At 39.7% G+C, this 20109-nt stretch overlaps 2 protein-coding genes across 2 annotated transcripts; one reads left to right on the plus strand and one right to left on the minus strand.

Moving 5' to 3' along the window:
* The first annotated feature begins 2963 nt into the window (after positions 1–2963).
* dlx3b (distal-less homeobox 3b) lies at positions 2964–5581 on the plus strand. The gene is made up of 3 exons (XM_015059966.1): positions 2964–3552; positions 4220–4404; positions 4655–5581. Exons 1-3 carry the CDS (start codon positions 3210–3212, stop codon positions 4970–4972), a joined length of 846 nt encoding a protein of 281 aa, XP_014915452.1. The 5' UTR covers positions 2964–3209; the 3' UTR covers positions 4973–5581.
* Positions 5582–12749: 7168 nt separating this feature from the next.
* LOC106964452 (homeobox protein Dlx4b-like) lies at positions 12750–15866 on the minus strand. Its single transcript, XM_015059994.1, has 3 exons — positions 14933–15866; positions 14395–14591; positions 12750–13242 (listed from the first exon to the last, which is right to left on the minus strand). Exons 1-3 carry the CDS (start codon positions 15252–15254, stop codon positions 12982–12984), a joined length of 780 nt encoding a protein of 259 aa, XP_014915480.1. The 5' UTR covers positions 15255–15866; the 3' UTR covers positions 12750–12981.
* Positions 15867–20109: the final 4243 nt, after the last annotated feature.

Raw genomic sequence — 20109 nt, forward strand, 5'->3', positions numbered from 1 at the left:
GCTGTACGTAAGTAGATAGGTATGTATGGATAGATCAATACATTGTCTCACGTGTATAATGGAAATGCAACTTATGACTTCAACAGCTCTACACAGGTGGTGTTCTTTAACAGCCTGTCGGTTACCTAGAACTACAACACCTAGAACTACAACACTAACCTGACAGAGCACAGCTTCAGGACTGGGTGCTTCCAGATCATGTCCCACCATGAAAAGGTCCTCACAGGTTCTGCTTGTGTTCCAAAGTGTGATTTCATTTAATATTTAGCAAAACTATTTCCATGATGGAATTGGTCATCATTGGTGCAATTGGTGCACACACTGCAGGTCTACACTGGCGTTCCATCTTCAAAGTCAACTATTAAGCAACATTGTGTTGCATTATTCAAGCTTAAACCATTTTGAAGTCCCATTAGACAAACAGGTGTGTCTTTATTGCAGAATGTGGTGTTGCAGTAGTTTTAAGCCGCAGGATGAAAATGCACATGATTTAAATATATTTTTCTAAGGCTTGTATGTTGCAGAAGAGCCTGATGGGTTCACTGACCATGATTTAAAAAGCATGACTGAAACGGTTTCTAGGTTTAAAGGCTGTTATGTGTGGGTGGATTTTTCAGAGGTAAATATCTAGTACACGGTGTTTCTTTGACATTCTTTGTTAAACAGTAAATATGAAGTAATCCATTCATCCATCCATCGTAAGAGTGATCAAAGTTACTTTTGCATCTCAGTGAGAAAAACCAGTTGTGGTCACCTAGCCGGTGATCGTCCCTGACTTGGGGCAGGACGGTGGCAGCAGCGCTGGCTGGAGGAACAGACAGCTGCAAGCTGTGGAGAGAGAACCATCAGAGATGTCAACTTAAAGGCCCTCCGAAGTCTGGAAGCACGAGAGCAACTCCCACTGCCCTGTTACCATTTGTGAGGCTGACTTTGCATTTCAAAATGGCTGCTCCTCATGTCAACATTTAGTACAATGTTGTGAAAACATGTTTATTTTACAAGACACCTTTGTGAGGGTGCGTCTAAAATCAATATCACACGTAGTGCCTGCAATTCTAAACTAAACAAATTAAAAGTGGTGTTTGCTTATGGAAAGTCAACATTAAAATGATGTTTGTAAGAGTTACTACGAACAATGTCTGTGGGTGTAACCAAGTCACAATTCTGACCTCTTAACTAGAACACTCTTACCTGGGGTGTGACGTCAAACCAGCTCTGAGTTCCCACGTCCCAGTTAACTGGAATGCAGCACCAGCAGCCAGGCCCGTTTCTTCAACATGTCAGGTGCTTCAGGTGCTGTGAAGTGCTTCCTGTTCCTTCTAGAAACTGAAAATGGGTTAATGCAATGCATTCTGGGATTAACAGTTGTCAGACTTTTTGTTTCCTGTATGTAGTTCAGTCCTTCATGGCTGGATCCCAACAGAAACACGTTTAACAATGAATGAAATGAGAAACAGGATGAATGTTGGGAACCAGAAGAACTAATGAGAAATGTGTGGTCACATTTCATGGGACACTGAGTGACCATTGTTCTGAGCTAAGGAGCTGCTTTTGTCAGAAAGAATTTACAATATATGTGTAAGAATATATAAACGTATATTTTAATTTTGAAAATTTATCATCAAACTAAAGCATTTTAGTCCTTCTAAGGCTACTAGCAATAATAAATATCCAAATATAGAGATAGCAGTTTGTTCAAATGAGCACAAAAACCCAGTGTACACCGTATCTAGGAAGTATTCACAGCACTATGCTTTTTCAAATTTTGTTACGCTAAATTAATATTTCTTCAAAATTCTACACACAAAACTCCTACTTTGACAACATGGATTTTTTTGTGTGTTTTAAAGATAGGTAAACGTGATTTAGTTTCATCATCATCATCATCAAATAATGATACAAAAAAACAACAACAACAACAACAACAACAACAACAACAACAACAACAACAATAATAATAATAATAATATATTAGTGAATTGTCAAGTGTGAATTATTTCCGGTTTTCACCAGAAGAGGGCGGTGTTGTATCAGAAATGGCTGGTTATAGATGACTGAACTGGAAATACGTTTGAAAAAACTCAAAAGTACCTCAGCTGATTCTTGTATAAAGCTATAAAGAAAGTGAAGCCCTGTTTTATTTATTTATTTCATAAAATTAACTATAACTTTCTTGAGACACTTCTGAATTGGCGCTATGTTTACAAACAGAAACCTAATTGCTAAAAAAAATAGATTAATCACTTCGTTACACAAGGAGGCGCTGTTCACCGTATTATTAACAGACGCATAAGAAAAATAAAGACAGAAGAGCTGTTTAAATAAAACTGACTAAATATTTTTATTATTTTAATGTGTAGAGGAATATCTCCTTTACCTCTGGCACTGTTCGCTTCAGTCCTGTCAACTTGTAGCAGTTCTGATTTGCATATTCACAAACAAGATAAGCAGAGCAGAGGAATTCACCCTCAGGACTCATCAGTTGAACTATTTTTTTTTACCTTCTTCCTCTTGTTCTTCCCCTCCTTCTCTCGCATTTCACGCAAACTTCCCCGTCCTCTGCTGTCTTTAAATGACAACAGCAGTCAGTGGGAGGCCGGCTGGCAGTCTTTCAATAAAGTGTGATCTCTAGGCATTGTTAAGAAAACATTGCATAAAACATTAGGGAGACGGTCTGGCTGCAGGATTAGTCTTTAGAAAACATGCCCGCTGCATCATGTTGCAACATCACGGGGTTAAATCGGTGGTGACCTCGTTTTAATGTGTGCAGAGCCCGCGCGGTTCACAGGTAAAAGTTAAGAAAAATGAGTTTATGGGGGGCAGCGAGTGCATATGCGCCCCCGGCTGAAGGCTGGGTTCCATCAAGACTTCGCCCGGAGCGCAGAAGGAAGGAGGGAGGAGGGGGGCGAGCAGCCAATAGGAAGGCGAATTGCAGCTCGGCTCTTTATAACTCTGTGCCACAGAGGCTGAGCGATGCCATTAGAAAGTTTCTGCAGCTGGAAGAGTTTCAGTGGACTATATCCTCAGCAACACCCTGCACGTTCTTGGAGTGCACACACTGCTGTTCCTTGCGCGAAACCTCAAAGCTAATCAATCCAGCAGGAGGGGGAGGGAGGATTTCTTTTCTTCTTCTTCTTTTTTTTATTTTTTTATTTTATTTTTTGTCTTCCTTTTTGTTGTTTTAACAATTCCGGAGCGCCTCTTTCATCATGAGCGCCGGACAGAGCTACGAGAAGAAGATCGCGAGTATTCTGACAGATCTCCCCGGATCTATGGGCTGCCACCCGAGCTCCAAGGACTCCCCGACTCTCCCAGAGTCCTCAGTGACGGACATGGGCTACTACAGTGGACAGACGGCCCACGGCCACCACGAGTACTACCAGAGCCAGCCGTACGGACAGCCCATGAACTCTTACCACCATCAGTTCAATTTGAACGGGATGGGAGCGGCGGGAGCGTACGCGACCAAATCCGAGTATCCCTACACGAACAGCTACAGACAGTACGGACATTACAACAGAGATCACCTGCAGGCCTCACCGCCCGGCTCAGGTAAATGAGAACACGACGCGCCAAGCATTCCAGTGTTTCACCCTCCTGTTTTAATACATTTAAGCTTAAAGTGATTTTTATTCCAAATGTCCTCAGAGATTTTCGACACCGTTTCCTCTTAGAATTTTGGTAAAGAAATAAGAAAATATTTCATCCGAAATTGGAAAATATATTAGAACTATTTAATTGCGAATTAAATGAAATAAATGTTTATAACGCAGTTATAAACAGATGAAAGTGTTTAATGGGAGCTGTAAAAAAGAGACGAAATTAAAAATTGTGCTGCTCTGCTTAGTTGAAAATTTCATTTCAGGGAATTTTTACTCACAGTTTTAGGGGTTTTTTTTACTACTTATATTTGTTTTAGTTTTTTTTCTTTTTGAATTTTCTTTTGTCAAACGTTATTAAATTTCATGAATATCAAATTTATATTTTTCATTTTATATTAGTGTATGACCCCTGACTATAATAATAATAATAATAATAATAATAATAATAATAATAATAATAATAATAATAATAATTCTTACATTTAAAATCGCTTTGAGAGAGGTTAGGCTTATTTTACTGTTCCCGTTCATCTTCCTTCCTCTTTATTTTTTGACTCATCAGTTATGATGTTCGATCAGTTTGATTCATTCGGTCTTTTTTTCCTGTAAATTTACAGTCAAAGAAGAACCAGAACCGGAGGTTCGTATGGTGAACGGAAAGCCCAAAAAGATCCGCAAGCCGAGGACGATCTACTCCAGCTACCAGCTGGCCGCCCTGCAGAGGCGCTTCCAGAAGGCGCAGTACCTCGCCCTGCCCGAGAGAGCGGAGCTGGCGGCCCAGCTCGGCCTCACTCAGACTCAGGTGAGCTGCGACTGACTGTTCCTGAATTAGAACCTTTTAAAGAAAAACTTCCCCCACGTGGACAAAAATTGAATAAAACACATGTTTAGATAAAAAAAAAAAACTAGTTAAAATTATTACTTTTTTAACATTGTTTTTTTTTTCATAGCAACATTAGCGCAGCAAATGTTTTATTATTATTTTTTTAAATTTTAGATCAGTAATTAACTCCCGTCTTTTTTTTTCCTTTCTTTCTTTTTTTTCGTCTCAGGTCAAGATCTGGTTCCAGAACCGGAGATCCAAGTTCAAGAAGCTGTACAAAAACGGCGAGGTTCCCTTGGAGCACAGTCCCAACGCCAGCGACTCCATGGCCTGTAATTCCCCGCCTTCCCCCGCCGTCTGGGACGGCAGCAGCACCCCTCAGAACACGCCGATCAGCCGGCCTCAGGTGCCGCAGCCGGCCCACAGCTCGTCGCCGCCCTACCTGGAGGATTATACCAACCATTGGTACCAGCAGGGATCCCACCTACAGCATCCGGGCACCGTGCACCACCCGGTGCCGCAGCAGAGCGTGGGAGCCGTTTACTAACTCGGACTCGGGCGCAGACCCACGTTGTGTTTTACGAGTTCTCCCCACAGTGACTCTGCAGAGCGAACTCTACTGGAACCAGAGGAGGCCGGAAACCAAACACTGTTTTCTGCCTCTGGATGTCCGCAGAGTCTTCAGAGCTGGACTTCCAGATTTTTATTTTTAAAGCACATAAGGGATTTCTAATCACTTCTGGCAGCATATTTAAGGGACATCTGGCGTGTTTTATTTTTAAATTATTTATCACCTCTACCGTATAATCCTTTTGTAAATGATATGCAAAGTGTCTTTTTTTTCTTCTCCCAATACAAGTAGCCTAAACACAAACTAAATCACAAAACTGTGCTGCAACCAATCATGCATGTGGGTTTGTGGAGAGCTTGAAAAATAGAAAGAAAGAAAAAAAGAACTCAGGACATATTTATAAGGATTTGTACAAAAAAATGCTGAAGGTTGTAAATAAATGTTTTTATATAAATATATATGCAGAACCACTATGATCATATTTGAACAAGAAAGAGCACTGTGGTGCTGTTAGACCGTTTTTATATTCATGTAATGAGTCAAACTGTTGCCTTCCTGTCTAATGAATAAAGGTGTTAAATGATCGCTGTGTCTCAAGCCCTTTTTAAAGAAACCCGTAGGCTCGGCTGGAGGATTCAAGACACCGTTTTAAAGAGCGCAATAGAAGCAAAGTTTGTCCGAAAACAAAATAAAGTGGTTTTGGAATTCAGAGACGTCTATATGAACATGTTTAGTAAATGTGGTGACAAACTGGGACGTGAAAAATACGTCTGTTGTCGTCTAATTGTGGTGGGAAGGTTATTATTGTTGGTTGACATCGAAGCCTGGCCTTCAATGTCCTTATTTAGGCAGAATTTGGAATGGATCCGTGGACTATTTGTGGTACGAAGGCAAGATACGCCAACCTGAAAAACACACCAGCATGGAGCATGTACAGGGTATACATGCTCCAAGTATGCCCAGTACTTGGATCATGTGATTATGTATAAGAATAATTAAAAAACAAACAAACAAACAAACAAACAAACAAACAAACAAAAAACAAATATAAAAAAACCCTAAAACCCAGTAGAAATTCTACTGAAGAAAAACACAAAGATTAAATGCAGATATTTATTGTGTAGCTTTTTAAATTTGTCCCCAATTATGAAAATCAGACAATCTATAATAATAATAATAATAATAATAATAATAATAATAATAATAATAATAATAATAATAATAATAATAATAATAATAATAATAACTTTTTTCAGTGCTATTGCTGCAGACATGCCGGAGTCATTGGATTTAATTGCTGTTCTGTTGCCGGATCAGAGGGCACGTTGGCAAGGAGACGGCGAGACGTCATAAACGCACGCGCACCTCTGAGGGTATTGGATGTGAATAAACAGTACAGCTACGTGCTTTTTTATTGAACAATTTTGATTTGAAACACTACCTTTAAATACATACTCAAGGTTAAAAATGTATCTTTATTTCTACAGGAAGAGGAAATTTTTACAGATAAAAAAAGGCCGTACGACCGGAAGTAGGGGAGGTTTTTCATGTTATAATTGGAACGTGGGACACTGCGAAGCTCGGTAAGAAAACCTTTGATGTTACCGAGTTCTTTAGACACCATGTCACACTGAAAAAGGAAAAGACAACAAAACAGCTGCGCTCCTTTAAACTCCTATCGTTATTAATGTGAGCTATAGAGGCTGGTTGGCCATGACGTTCCAAACACGCTGAAAATAGAGATGATGGAGAAACTGCTGACTGTGAGTTCGTCCACATGGACCACCACGGCGCCATTACACACGGAGATAAAATGTACCCACGGTGGGTTTTTTTCGTTCTTTTTTCTTTAATGAATCGTTTCTGCTGCTTTTAGTAGCTGCAGTGGTATGCGCTCACCCGTGGAGGTGTTGCTGTAAGACACCAGGGTCGTGTCTGTCACAACCCACTCCGTATCCTGGTGGTCTTTTTAACGGATGTCCTTTCCTTAATTAATCGCAAAACGTGCGTTCAAAATGAAACTGTTTTACTCCACGGGTTAAGGTCAGACCGTAAAACCAGCTTAGCTTGGGAAGCTAATTTAATTAACCCTGACAAGTTCACTTTTTTTACTTTTCAACTTAATTCGACGTCAATATTCTATTTTAACTACATATAGACATCATTAGATATCAGATGACATTCAGACAGCAGCATTTACAAATCCACTGGCATCTTTATATTTACTTTCAATTTTTTCCATGAACCTCTTTTTTGGACATTTTCATAGAGATTACCTTTCAGTCTCCAACATCCATATTTTGACTTTCATCTTTCAACATATATATTTTGCAGTGTTTTCTGTTTGTATTTGACAATCATTTTCTACATGGGGCAGGACACTTTTAACTTTCCCTGAGTTTTTTTAATAACCTAAAAATATGGCACCTAATGTGACCTGAGTGCTAATCCACCGCTGTTCCTGAAGTGGCCTGCTTTTACAGGCAGCACCAGTGATAACTGTTATTACTGCTAATACTGTCAAAGCGTTGAATTATGATGCTATTTAAAATTAATTCTGAAATCGGTTCATTGCTGTCAGTCATGTCAAACTTCAAAAGATAATAAACCTTTGAGCATTTTAACAACTTCATTAAAGGCCTTTAAAAATGCTTTTTCAGCAGCTACAATGGTAACAAACGTGACATTAACACTCAGTGAAAGCCTTCACACCCTTAAATAAAATAAGAAAGTGTTTAAACCTATCAAAACATATCTTGGTAACATATGAATGTAACTTTTCGTATCGCTCTGTTTTATTTTTAAAGAAGAAAAAAATGTCCTGTTGTCACTTTTGTTAACAAGCTTTTTGTCCCTTCTGACTGTAATTTTCTTAGCACCACACTCCCAGCACATCATTTTTTTTTTATTTATTTTTTTTGCACATTCAGCTACAAACAGCTTAACGTTTCAGAGCTCCTTAATCCCATCCCCCTGGTGTCCCCTTCTTGTTTTATATCCACTGAACTCAACACCAGTTGTCTATGGCGTCAGTCAGCATGTAAATGTACCCAGTGCTGATTTGACAAAAGCGGCATGATTACTATTGCCTTTTGATATCAATGAAATCTCATCACAAAGTACATGTGATCCCCCCTGGCGGCTCCCTCAGTGTGTGTGGGCCTCCTGGACTGTGTGCCATCAGGGGAGACATTTGTGCCGAGGACAAACATGAATTTGCCAACAAGTGGGAGGGGGGCCATCAGGCGTGTCCGTTTGTGTCATCTCTGAACAGTCCAAGTGTGACAGCAGTGGAGGGTGTGTGAGTGTGGCTGGGGAAGAGTTGAACTTGAGTGTGATCCTGGACATTTGGGTAAAATTACCAAGGAAAAACGATGTTTCCTTCTATAGAAATAATGACAAAAGTATTAACCTGGTAAAAGACATTTACATAAAGACATATGCTGACGTGTGAATGTGGTTGAAAAGTGACAATTAAATAACCCGACAACAAAGAGGATTGTCCAATGTCTCCAGTGTCCAATGGGCTACAACATTATAATATGTTTTTTCCATGGCTCAATTAAATATAAGGACTTTCCAACCTTAGGTTGCTGTGAAATAGAAACATCCACAAATGTGGCATTTTGGAAGACCACAAATAAGGCCCTGTCCCCGTGACCCCTCTCTGCTGTCGACATGATGGTGTCAGAGTTTGTCTCTCGAGTGCATCTGTGTGGGTTGAGGCAGAGGTCGGCGGCTACAGAAAGACTCCCAGCAGCTGTCCAAGGCCGGGCTCGTCCTCAGCTGCATTAGCATCACTCAGGCTGGTCATTTCGCTGTAAACCTGGGTGAAGTGAAGGGAGGAAGGCACCGTGGACAGCTGTGGAGTCCTGAACCTTGGCTGACCTCTGTTTTCGGCCAATACGGGGCAAGTCCAGGCTGGAGAAGAAGAGAAGGCGCAGCATGCACCATTAGTGTGTTTTTGATGCCTCGCTTGCTTATAGGTCACGCTTATGTAAAAGCCTTCGTTCCACCTCCAGTGTATTTGTGCAGCATGGCCCCCAAACCAGAAAGTCACGGCCTATTTTATGAAACCACACATTCACATCTCTTCCTGCAGGGAAGCTGCTTACAATTACCCTACATGTCAGATCCTTCAAGTTAATAACAATAATCACCCTGGAGACCGGCTTTGCCATTCACCCATTCACAGCAACAGAGATTTAATAACAAGCTATTTTCCCTTCTATTGCTATCCTGCAATTAAAAGCCATCAGACATCTCATATCTGATAACCCCCAGCATCCACATCATTGATACAGTCAGAGCTGCCTTTATCAGGAGCCTTCAGCCGTCAGCCCAGCCTTCCATCCACTCCTCTCAGCTTGTCTATTACACGGGGAAGGCCTTTTCACTTTTGCTTACGTGATAATTGGTCCCCCTCCGTTTGAAAGCTCCCACTCTTCTCTGTCCAACTCCACAGAGCCATTATTCTAATCTAGAGATGTGAAATTGCCTATAATTTTCCCCAATGCCCCCCTCCGTCAGCTTGGTTCAGCGCACAAGCAGCGTTTGCCTCGTCTTCCTGCATGTTTATTAACAAGGCAACATAATGATGAGGAGCGAGGAGGTAAAAAAAGGGTGTACAAAGAAGGAGATGTTAATATGTCACAAAACTGGTGGTTATGAGAGGAAAAATCAGCTTGGAAAGGGGTTCAAAAACTCGGCAGCTCTAGCGAGCGCTTTGTTCTTCACGGAAACACGGCAGATGGCTGAAGAGCTCCTGGATGAGGGCGCGCTCCTCGGGCGAGGTAAGAGCTGAATGAGTCAGTGTTCTGCTCAGGAAAGGCAGCGGCAGCCACTTAGAAATGTTGTTCTTCCTTGAACTTTACAGCCGAGTTGCATATTTTTGTTGTATAAAGCAGAGAGATAGAATAATAAATATGTTTGTGTTTAGAGTGGTTGGAAATTTGCACTATAAAAATGTATTTTTTTAGGGATTAAATATTAGTGATAAAAAAAATAGTGAATAAAATGTCAGTTTATAATTTGACCTGCAGTGACGGTTATATTCCAACAGAAAAAACTCTCATGTTAGGATTAGAATTTATCTTAAGACCAGGCAATAATTTTTTGTCGTCTACCTTAGGTACTGTGAAATAAGTGAGTATATAAATTCAGTCATGCTGTTATAGGACTTGGTGTGGAGAAAGTCTCTGTTGTATCTCATATCCAGCTATAACTAGTTAAGTGATATCTCTAAAGTCAAAATTGCTACACTGAAAAACAAACAGTTTAATCAGTAAATTTAGTGTATATGTTTGCATGCATTTTATCTGAATATATTTCAGGCAATATTTATGAGCAAAATTTGCCTATTTAACGGGTAGAAAACTCTTAAATTGATTTACAATTTTAATATGCTTGTCTGAGATTTAAGGTCAGATTGCTAGAAAATTTGATTTAGTGCTGCACTAGATAACAGGAAATAGAGGGTATTTCTTATATTAGTCATCAAAAATATTTAAATTGCAATCTACAATAGTTTGTACATTTTATGCTTTGTAATGTTTAGATTCTAAAAAATGTTATCAGCTTTGCTGTTTACAACTCCTAGCTAAACCTTTTGGTTAGAATTCAGCTAAAGATGTTGGTTCAGTCAGTAATTTTATTTGTTGTGTTTGGTGTCCAGCAAAAAAAAAAAAGTTTATATGGGTTACATGAATAATTAACAACTAAAAGTCAAGAATTTTCATAAGACTTATGGCTGAGAGAGTTTCTGTGTTGGAACACTAATTTAAGTTTGTAGACTGGTTTAGTGACAATGCTAATTGCAAAGTCTAACTTGCCAGCAAGCTTACCTTTTTAATCCTGAAGTTGTCTTGAAAAGCCAGCAACCACAGCTAAGCTGCTCTGCACACTAACTACTACTCAGGGTTTAGAAGCTCAGCTTGCTAGCAGATTCTTCTGTACATTAATGAATACTGAAATCTTCTTAACCGGAAGTCTTCGATACTTTTAAGCACAGAAATTCACTCACAAGACAACTCAGACTAAACAATCAGGTTACTGTTCTCTGCTGTAGCCTGTAGCACAAAAGTCAAATTAGAATGACAAATAACTGACAGAACCAACATGTCTCAAGTATTATCTAGTGAAAGTTGTTAATGCTGATGGAAACTGACCAATATTCAACATTAAGTTTTCAAACAGACATGGTTCATGAGTGATAAAAGCTAATGTTTTATACAATCCAGGATGATTAAAGTGATAGCTCTAAACTCTTCATCAGATCTTTGGTGATCATTGCTGTCAGAAAAAAGGCTGACATGGCACCTTGTTTACTAAAAATAGAAAACTTAAAATTTTTCAGAGTTTTCTGCCTTTCTCTTCTGTTTCTTTTTAACCTTGGAGGTCAAATGAGTTGAGAAAAAATATTCTAATTAGCTAGAATTTGAATTAGTTGAGTCATTTTACTCATTCATTTCAGTGTGTTTTAGCTCTTAAATCAAAAATACTTGCTTAAAATTTACACAAACTAATTGGCAAGCAGATTTTATTGGTTAAATTCTAACAGTTTGTTTTAACAGTGCCAGAGTTGAAGTCAGTGAACTCCTGAGCAGTTACTACTAATATTAGGGTAAACATCTTGGGGAAAACTGCATGCATAGTTTGTTATTCCTCTAATCCCTGTATGTGACATCAGACAAATTGCTCCTAATGTTTGCCAGACAGCCCGAAATGTTCGGGGTGATGAATGAAAAACATAAAAAGAAAGTCACTGGATGGCTCTTTAACGCACTTTTCAGCTTCATTAATCAGAAATCAGCTCTCCATTTAATCAAGAGCACCAGCGAAGACATAAATACCCCAGTCTGAGCCTGATTAAACTGTATGCAAGCAGCAAGAATGGGCAAATCAGTGCGCAGTCTGTTGAAGGGATAGCCTACTCGTTTGTCACTGTATTATGACAGCAGTGATTTTGTTGTTTGAGCTGACTGCTCAACATGCGCCCTTCTCCTCTCACGAAATGGAAAGAAAGATGCAAGCGTTTCTTTTCCGACGGAAGACGAAAAGGCTCATATCCAGCTATTAAAAAACGACGAGATATCCCCGTTAGACGACAGTTTGAATGCGTTTGAACTATTTAAAGTTTGGATTCGTGCGTAAAAGCTACATCAAATCTAAGCACCGCGCAGAGAGTCCGCTCCTTGGATTATGTCATTTCACTTTGAAATGAAGGAAAATTCTCAAAGATAAGAGTCAATGCATTGATGGAACATCTCGATTAAATAAATAAATAAATAAATAAATAAATAAATAAATAAATAAATAAATAAAGCACGCAATCAAATGTTTTCCATTTGAAAGATGTTTCTGGGAGTGCAGGCGGAGAGAGATAATCAGTTTCAGCAACTAACTGTTGATAAATATATCAGTAAATGAATCTGGAATAACTCAAACTTAAAGGTTCCGGATGCTTTTACAACAACATAAAACTGTGAGACTCTTAAATCCTGAACTCCTTCACAAATTATATCGGGATCAAAAGAGTGAAACTAGATTGCACTGAAATGATTTACAATAGTTTTAGGAGAACAGCAGTAAGGTGTTTAAAAGCAAACTGCCCCTAGCGGAATATTCTTCCACACAGGAAGCTCTATTTTCTTTCTTTCTTTCTTTCTTTCTTTCTTTCTTTCTTTCTTTCTTTCTTTCTTTCTTTCTTTCTTTCTTTCTTTCTTTTTTGCTGAAATAAATCCACGCACACATATTTTCACGACATTCCCTTTATGCAGTGTCTAGTTCAGCTTCAAATACAAAGTCCACATTCTAAGGACGTGAGGCCGTGCATGATGACGCTTGGAAACATTTTTTTTTTCTTTTTGCTGCACGAAATTGAATTTCGCAGTAAAAACTGAAGTCAAAACGCACGCGCACGAACAACCGTAAAGTTCATCCTCAGGACAAATGAGTTCATGTCGCCTGCAGGCAGTCCGTTCACTTCACATCAGCTGCGGCCTCTGCATGGCGTCCTGGTGAGGATGGTGGTGGTGGTTCGGGTACCAGTGGCCAAAGCTGTTCATGTAATTGTTCGGGTGCATCGGGGCTCCTTTGGTCGCCATGGAGACCTCCCAGAGCTGGGGTAAGGCCGGGGAGCAGGGGGAGATGGAGCTGGAGCTGTGGAGATGCTCCCCCTCTGAGCCTCCGCCATGTTTCATGATCTTCTTGTACTTGGAGCGCTTATTCTGAAACCATATTTTCACCTAAAAAATGAAAAGAAGGATGAAAACAGGTTTTTATTATTATTATTTTTGGGAGGAAAAATAACTCAATTCATTTCTCCAGCAGGTATCCAGCTTCAGAGTTACTTTTGTAAATCCCAGGCTTTTTTATGAGGTAAACAAACTTAATAGTTGAGTGACTCCAAACTTATTAAAACTGAGATCCCCTATTGTTGGTTATTTTGTAAAGCCAGTGGTGCGTGAGTGTAACAGCTTCAGACCGAGATCAGGAGGATTAAGAAATAAAAACAAGCCCAAGGCGTTGGCGGCAAAATGAGATGCAAATGATTATACACATTATGCTTGTTTTATTTCTAACAATTAATGCGGAGAGGTCAATATTACACACGTATAAACAGCCAAGCTCTGCTTTCTTAAAAAAACTACAGGAGATACAACAACAACAAAAAAATTGATCGATCAATTTCTGTCTATCTGTGTGTGTGTGTCTTTGTTTCTCTTTTCTGTTGAAAGTTGAATGCCAAATAAAAAGCTCGAGGACACCTGAAGATGATTAGTTGACATTGCACCTGCTGTTTTATGGGAACACGCGAGAACCCAAGCGCATGCACGAGACTGGCACCTAGAAACCAATTAAAACCCCCCAAATGCCCTTCCTAAATAAATAAATAAATAAATAAATAAATAATAATAATAATAATAATAATAATAATAATAATAATAATAATAATAATAATAATAATAATAATAAAGTCAATGAATAAATAAATACATTTTTTGACTCTGACTAAATTTGGTATTTATTATTAATTTGGGGGATTTGCGCGTGCGGAGGCCCGCATGTCTAACAAAGGGAACAGCAAGCAGCAAATTAAGCCCAGCAGTTGAGAGCTGCATTAAAGGATCGAGGATCAGGTTTGTTCCGTGATCCCTGATAATACTGCTGAATAAAAATGTTTTCCTTTCTTCGGTTAGCAGAGCTCTACATTATTGTTCAAAGCCACATAGCTGCACACGCCTGATCAGATAACACAGTCAAACAACTCAGCCGGAAAACTCTGGCTGGAAAATGAATATCACTGCAACTAACTGGATCCCCTCGCAAACTCCTGACTTACTTATTGAAATGTGGACATAGATCAGTGAAGATCAGCGGAGGAGCGGAAAACCCACCTGAGTCTGCGTGAGGCCCAGTTTGGCAGCCAGGTCTGCGCGCTCGGGCAGAGCCAGATACTGGGTCTGCTGGAAGCGCTGGTGCAGAGCCTGCAGCTGCAGGCTGGAGTAGATGGTCCGAGGTTTCCGCATCTTTTTCCCCTTGCCGTTCACCAGACGGACGTCCCTGCTCTCAGTCATCCCGGATTTGTTGGGATCTAAAAGAGACCACAGAAAAAAACGAAAAACAAAATAAAGATAATTAGTAATACAAACCCAAAACAAAATAATAAAAAAAATAACAATAAAGTTTTATTAGACACATTTTGAACTTTTGACTGACGGGCCTAATGCATGGCTGCAGGCAGGAGAGGTCACAGGCGACCCGCAGCCGTTTTATTCAAACAGAAAACAGAAGGTTATGTGTGTGTGTATATATATATATATATATATATATATATATATATATATATATATATATATATATAAAATCAAGGCGCCCCAAGTGCGCAGTTACACCTTGGCACTGATTTTTTTGTGTGCAGTTTCTCTCTCATACCTGTCCTCTCTAATCTGCTGTGGCTCAGACCGCCGCTGCTGTGGCTGCTGTGCTGGTACGGGGACATGTAAGCGGATGGCGGGTGAGCGTTCACCGTGCTCGGGTAGGCGTATCCCAGCGGGGGGCCATAGGACGCGTTGCCAGGAAAGGGACCTTCGCGCTGAGAATGCCCCGCAGCGTGGAGGCCATGCACGGGGTAAATGTGTGAGAGTCCCGGGGAGTGCTGCTGGTGCGCCGGGTGTCCGTGGCCGAACTCCAGAAAGGCCGACTTGGAGGGATCGGAGCAGTTCACACTGTCGGGCATGAAACCCATAGACATCATTTAGCTAATGCGTGAGTCCATAAAGCTGCCGCTCTGAGGAGGAATTCATGAGTTTCTGTCAGAAAGCAAAATAAAACTGGAGCAATTCCCCGCTTGAATCCAACGCGCCGTTCGAGAGGCAAACATCCACGCAGGACCAAGTCGCGCCGGGCATGTTTTTTTGGCAGGTGTCTTCGGGAGGTAGAAGGAGATGAAAAGCGAAAGGTGTCCCGGGTTTAGGTCAGAAGAGGAGCTGACATGGTTGTTCAAACCGATCGTGCGTGCAGCGCCTCAAACGCGCAGCCTTCCATCACAGAGCGCTCTGATTGGTCTGCAGCAGTCGGCTGTCACCGGAGCTGCACCATTAACTTCATTAATATGGGATCCAGCCAGGGAACACCTCCCCCCATTGATCAGCGAATACATGTATCGGTCCCGGGTTAAACACACAGCGCTCCGGGAGAACTGACGAACACACTGTTCAAGATCAGATGAATAAAACAAAAATAAAATTCGGCAAATTTGAAAGGAAAATCCATATTCTCTCATGGAAAAGTGTAATAAACTGACATGAATTTCCACAAAAAAATAATATATATGTAAAAAAATACATTTAAGGTTTTTAATCATCAGTTTGAATTTTATATAAAAAAAACTCTTCAAATTGTAAATAAAATATTATCTATAGTCTACAGTATTTTATTTTCATCATCATTTTATTCGTGCAACCTAAAAGGTTTATGTCAGCACAAAACATGGTCAGATAATATGGCACTGTATTTTTGAGGAATATGAATATTTTTAATTAATTGAAAGTTAAAAAGCAAACTTACGTCCCAAAGCGAGCAGACATACAAACTGAAGCTCAGACTCATTACACCAGCACACAGCAGAAATGAGAGAACAGATTTATCAGGACACCTTCTGCTTTTTCTTCTATGTATAAATATATATATATATTTTCAAATCTACAACTCAATTCATTCTGTATCAGTTATTTCACACATTTATCTCCAGTACAAATCTATATCAATTAAAAATATTTTCCTTAAAGTATAACATTTAAATTGACTTTTTTTTTAAATTGAAGCAATTTTTGAATATTGTTCAGAGGGCTTTTACTGTATGCTTTTCTTTGTTACATTACAAGTCCAGCATTAAATTCCACTAAATAACAGAATTCATAAAATTTTGTCTACTTAATTAATTACATCAGAGTAATCTAAGCCATTTATAGGTATTAAAGTTTCTACTTAGTGTGTACACGCATTAGATCAGTATTAGCCATACAATGCATAATATCTTTTGCTATAAAATGAATTTTTTGTGTTATTATTGTTGGTGCTTTTGTTTGTTCTACTTTAAACACATTATTTATTTGTTCTGTTTTCCTTCCAAAATATTTGCTTTCATACACTGTTTCAATTTTATGTTATTATCACCTATTGCTAAATATTGCAAAACTCTATTTGTAGTCATTTTGTTAATTATTTTTTGAAGCTATCAGATGAATGTACACAGGCAGAAAAAACATTAAATAACATTCAAATAAGGCTAATATTTTATGACTCTTTGATGCATTGCATGTCATTTGTAATACAAATATATATATATATATATATATCAGAAGTGGCAACATTCATTTGTACATACTGATGCTTTAAGTTCCAGTATTGCCTTGTTTCACTATTAATATGCTGAGTTTGCAAAAAGTCTTCTTCAAATCTATGATAAAGTCTTAAGACAGCAGGAACAGAACTATCCAAAAGTGCAAACGTCTCATTTTCATAAAAGGAATATGACCCATATAACTCATTAGTTACTATTTCTACTTAGAATTAGCAGAGGTAGCAGTGAAGAATGCCCCTGTATCCACCTCTTAGCCTGGATTTACACTCTTTGGAAGGCTGAACAAATCCACAGGTGGAATAAAATTCCCCCACAGCGTCTGGACGCACTGTCACATCGTGTCCCGGCTTATTCAGATACCTCCTCTACTCTAAAATAAATTACTCGACCTACGATGTGTGCTGCAGCGAAATTACTAACAGAACTTTGGTGGGTTGAGCGGCAGCGCCGAGCCGCTGTCCAACCCCATCATTTTGGTCATGTCCTACCCTGTGTGCTGCTACTGGGAACCCCGTGGCATTAAACAACGGTCCTCCCAAGAAGAGGAGGGGGTGGTTGAACCGTTTCCAAGCGTTTAAGTCAGAACAAAGCCACAAATTATTATCACTGTAAAAAAATTTAGCCAACTTAGAGGGAAGGGGGGAGATGACTGTGGGCGACAAATTTCTGACTTCATCCATATGAGGCCTTGTAGATGTAACCCAAACCCGTGGCTGTGGGAACAGTGGGAATACACTGGTACAAACTAGTCTCTGTGTCACGTTTTGTTCAGCAGAACACTGTGAGCTGAAATTCCATTTCAGACACATGCATTAAAAGCAAAATAGAACTCTTTGAAGACCGGGAAGACTATGGTGGCTATCCTGAGGCGTCTTCGACATCTGAAAGCACAGGAACCAGACTGTGACAGCCAAACAGCGTGCAGAGGAGGTGTTGGGACAGAGACACTGAGGTGAGGAGGATTTTTTTTTTTTTTAAGGCTTGTAATTATGTCAGCATTACGGGTGGAGAACAAAGATGAACCCTGCAGTCATGATGCAGGGCTGTGCAGGACCTGGTCCCGGTCGTTGCCCTGCCAACACACACCGAAAAGGGCTGGAAGTGTGTAACAGTCACAGTCCTGAATGCAGGTTAGACTTTCTGGCGTCTGTTGGCTGCAAAGTTGGCATGGTTCATGCAGCTGCTGGAGGAGTGTTTGATAAAGGTGCTCTCTCTCTCTCTCTCTCTCTCTCACACACACACACACACACACACACACACACACACACACACACACACACACACGCACGCACGCACGCACGTACGCACGCACACCAGCTGATGCAGAGTGACAGTATTCTTTGTGTACAAACTAAAAGCACATTCCCATGCAACTGCTGCATCTTCTCCTCTGGTACGTCATGTTCTACAAGTAACCCTCTGTTGCTGGGGCCGAGCTTGGGCTCCCACCATGGACACATATGCAGACCTGCAAGTCCCTCCTGATGCAGGACGTTACCATGGTTTCTAAAGCAGAGGTGCATCTCTGTGAAACAAACTATGAGAAGCAGGAAGGTATCCATTTAATTGCACACCAAGTCTGGCTATGACTATAAAGCAGATAAAGCCTGTCCAATTTGAATGAGTGTGAATATCCTTTCTGTTCTCTTACTACTTTTTTGTTGTGTATGGAGGAAAAAAAAAACTTGACTGGCAGTGAAACACACTAAACAAGGCGGCTGTCAGTCCTTTATGCATCAACAAAGCCAAGGAAAACAAAAGGGCTGACATTTTTCTATGACTGTTTTCTGCTGCAGGCAAAAGGAGCTGAGGAGCTGAGGAGGAGCCGCAGTAAGGGCAGAGGATGATCGGTCCTAATCTGTCCTCTGGGCGTCTTCACACTGGAACACTCATGCTTCCATCGGCCCCAGTCCCATTCCTCAAGTGCAGCCATTTTTATCTACAGAAATAGTTCTGAGATGTGAGCCTGCTGGCATGTTGGGCCGAGGGCGCAAAGACTTCAGCAGAATTGGATCATCACTTCTGCAGACTAATGTTTTCTTTTTCTACATTCTGACTCATCTGAGTAAAAACAGGAATATGTTTTTTATTAGATCATGTGTGATCATGTAATGTTCTTCTGGAATCCTGCTTTACACTGCGAGTGACAAGTTTATTACCAAAGAAGAATCCAATTAATTCCATGAACTGATTTCCGTTTCCTCTTAGAAATGATTATTTTGATTAATCAAAATCTTCATGTTTATATCCATATGGAAATATGTATATAAAAGTCTTAGTTGGAGTTTAATAATGTGTTTGACAATTAGATTTTAGATTTTTCATTTATTGTTTAATTTTGTCCACTCAGAGACCTTTTCTGTTTATTGTTTATTTTATATATATATATATATATATATATATATATATATATATATATATATATATATATATATATATATATATATATATATATATATAATTGCTATATGTAATTATAGCAGTATATCAGTAATGGTCATCTCACATAATTGTTTAATGACTATTATTATTATTGTTAATAATAATGAACAATATCATATTCATATATTCATACATATAATATGTTCTATATACCTACAAGAAAAATAAACAAAAATATAAAATATAAAATAAAATATATATTTGATCTTATATTTCATATATTATATTATTTTAAAGTCAAACTGAAAATAAATAACCCATAGCTTTATTCTGTCAATACAAAATAAAGTAACACTGTGAACATTAATGCTTGCAAATATCCCGACTTTGTTCATTACTATTATTATTATTGTTGGCTGCTTGCAGCTTTAATTTCTGTTTTATTTTTGGTCCAGTAGTTGTCAGGCAGCGCGTGACAGCAGCGACACGCGCTGACGACGCTCACTGTCGTATTTAAACTCCTGACTGGTCGAATGAAGGCCTAACGGTAATGAAAAAAAGAAGAAGAAAAAAAAAAAAATCTGGATTCTATTTACCGTAATCGTAAACTCAAGTCCGTCGTGCTGAGTCTGGTGTCACGCGGGGGAAGCTGAGTAACATGGCGTCATTAGTCTAAACTACGCGGGATTTGGTGTTTTGTGGAACCCCCGCACACGCCTGGTAAGGCCGTTACAGGTAGGGCTACAGGCCGTCACCCTTCCCTGAAACCGCGGCAGGGGGCCGGGAGAGTGAGGGGAGCACCGAGGGGACAACACTGGCACCGCTTTGGGGCTTACAACTCTGGGCTCCACAAACAGCTGTGTGT

Source organism: Poecilia latipinna, unplaced genomic scaffold, assembly GCF_001443285.1.
Source record: "Poecilia latipinna isolate Pla-1442-1.1 unplaced genomic scaffold, P_latipinna-1.0 Scaffold1674, whole genome shotgun sequence".
Classification (NCBI taxonomy): Eukaryota; Metazoa; Chordata; class Actinopteri; order Cyprinodontiformes; family Poeciliidae; genus Poecilia; species Poecilia latipinna.

Coding starts and splice junctions, on each gene's coding strand:
- dlx3b (XM_015059966.1), top strand. CDS start 3,210: ATGAGCGCCGGACAGAGCTACGAGAAGAAGATCGCGAGTATTCTGACA. Junction 3,553..4,219: donor GGCCTCACCGCCCGGCTCAG/GTAAATGAGAAC, acceptor GTAAATTTACAG/TCAAAGAAGAACCAGAACCG. Junction 4,405..4,654: donor TCGGCCTCACTCAGACTCAG/GTGAGCTGCGAC, acceptor TTTTCGTCTCAG/GTCAAGATCTGGTTCCAGAA.
- LOC106964452 (XM_015059994.1), bottom strand. CDS start 15,254: ATGATGTCTATGGGTTTCATGCCCGACAGTGTGAACTGCTCCGATCCC. Junction 14,592..14,932: donor CAGCAGATTAGAGAGGACAG/GTATGAGAGAGA, acceptor GGTCTCTTTTAG/ATCCCAACAAATCCGGGATG. Junction 13,243..14,394: donor TGGGCCTCACGCAGACTCAG/GTGGGTTTTCCG, acceptor TTCATTTTTTAG/GTGAAAATATGGTTTCAGAA.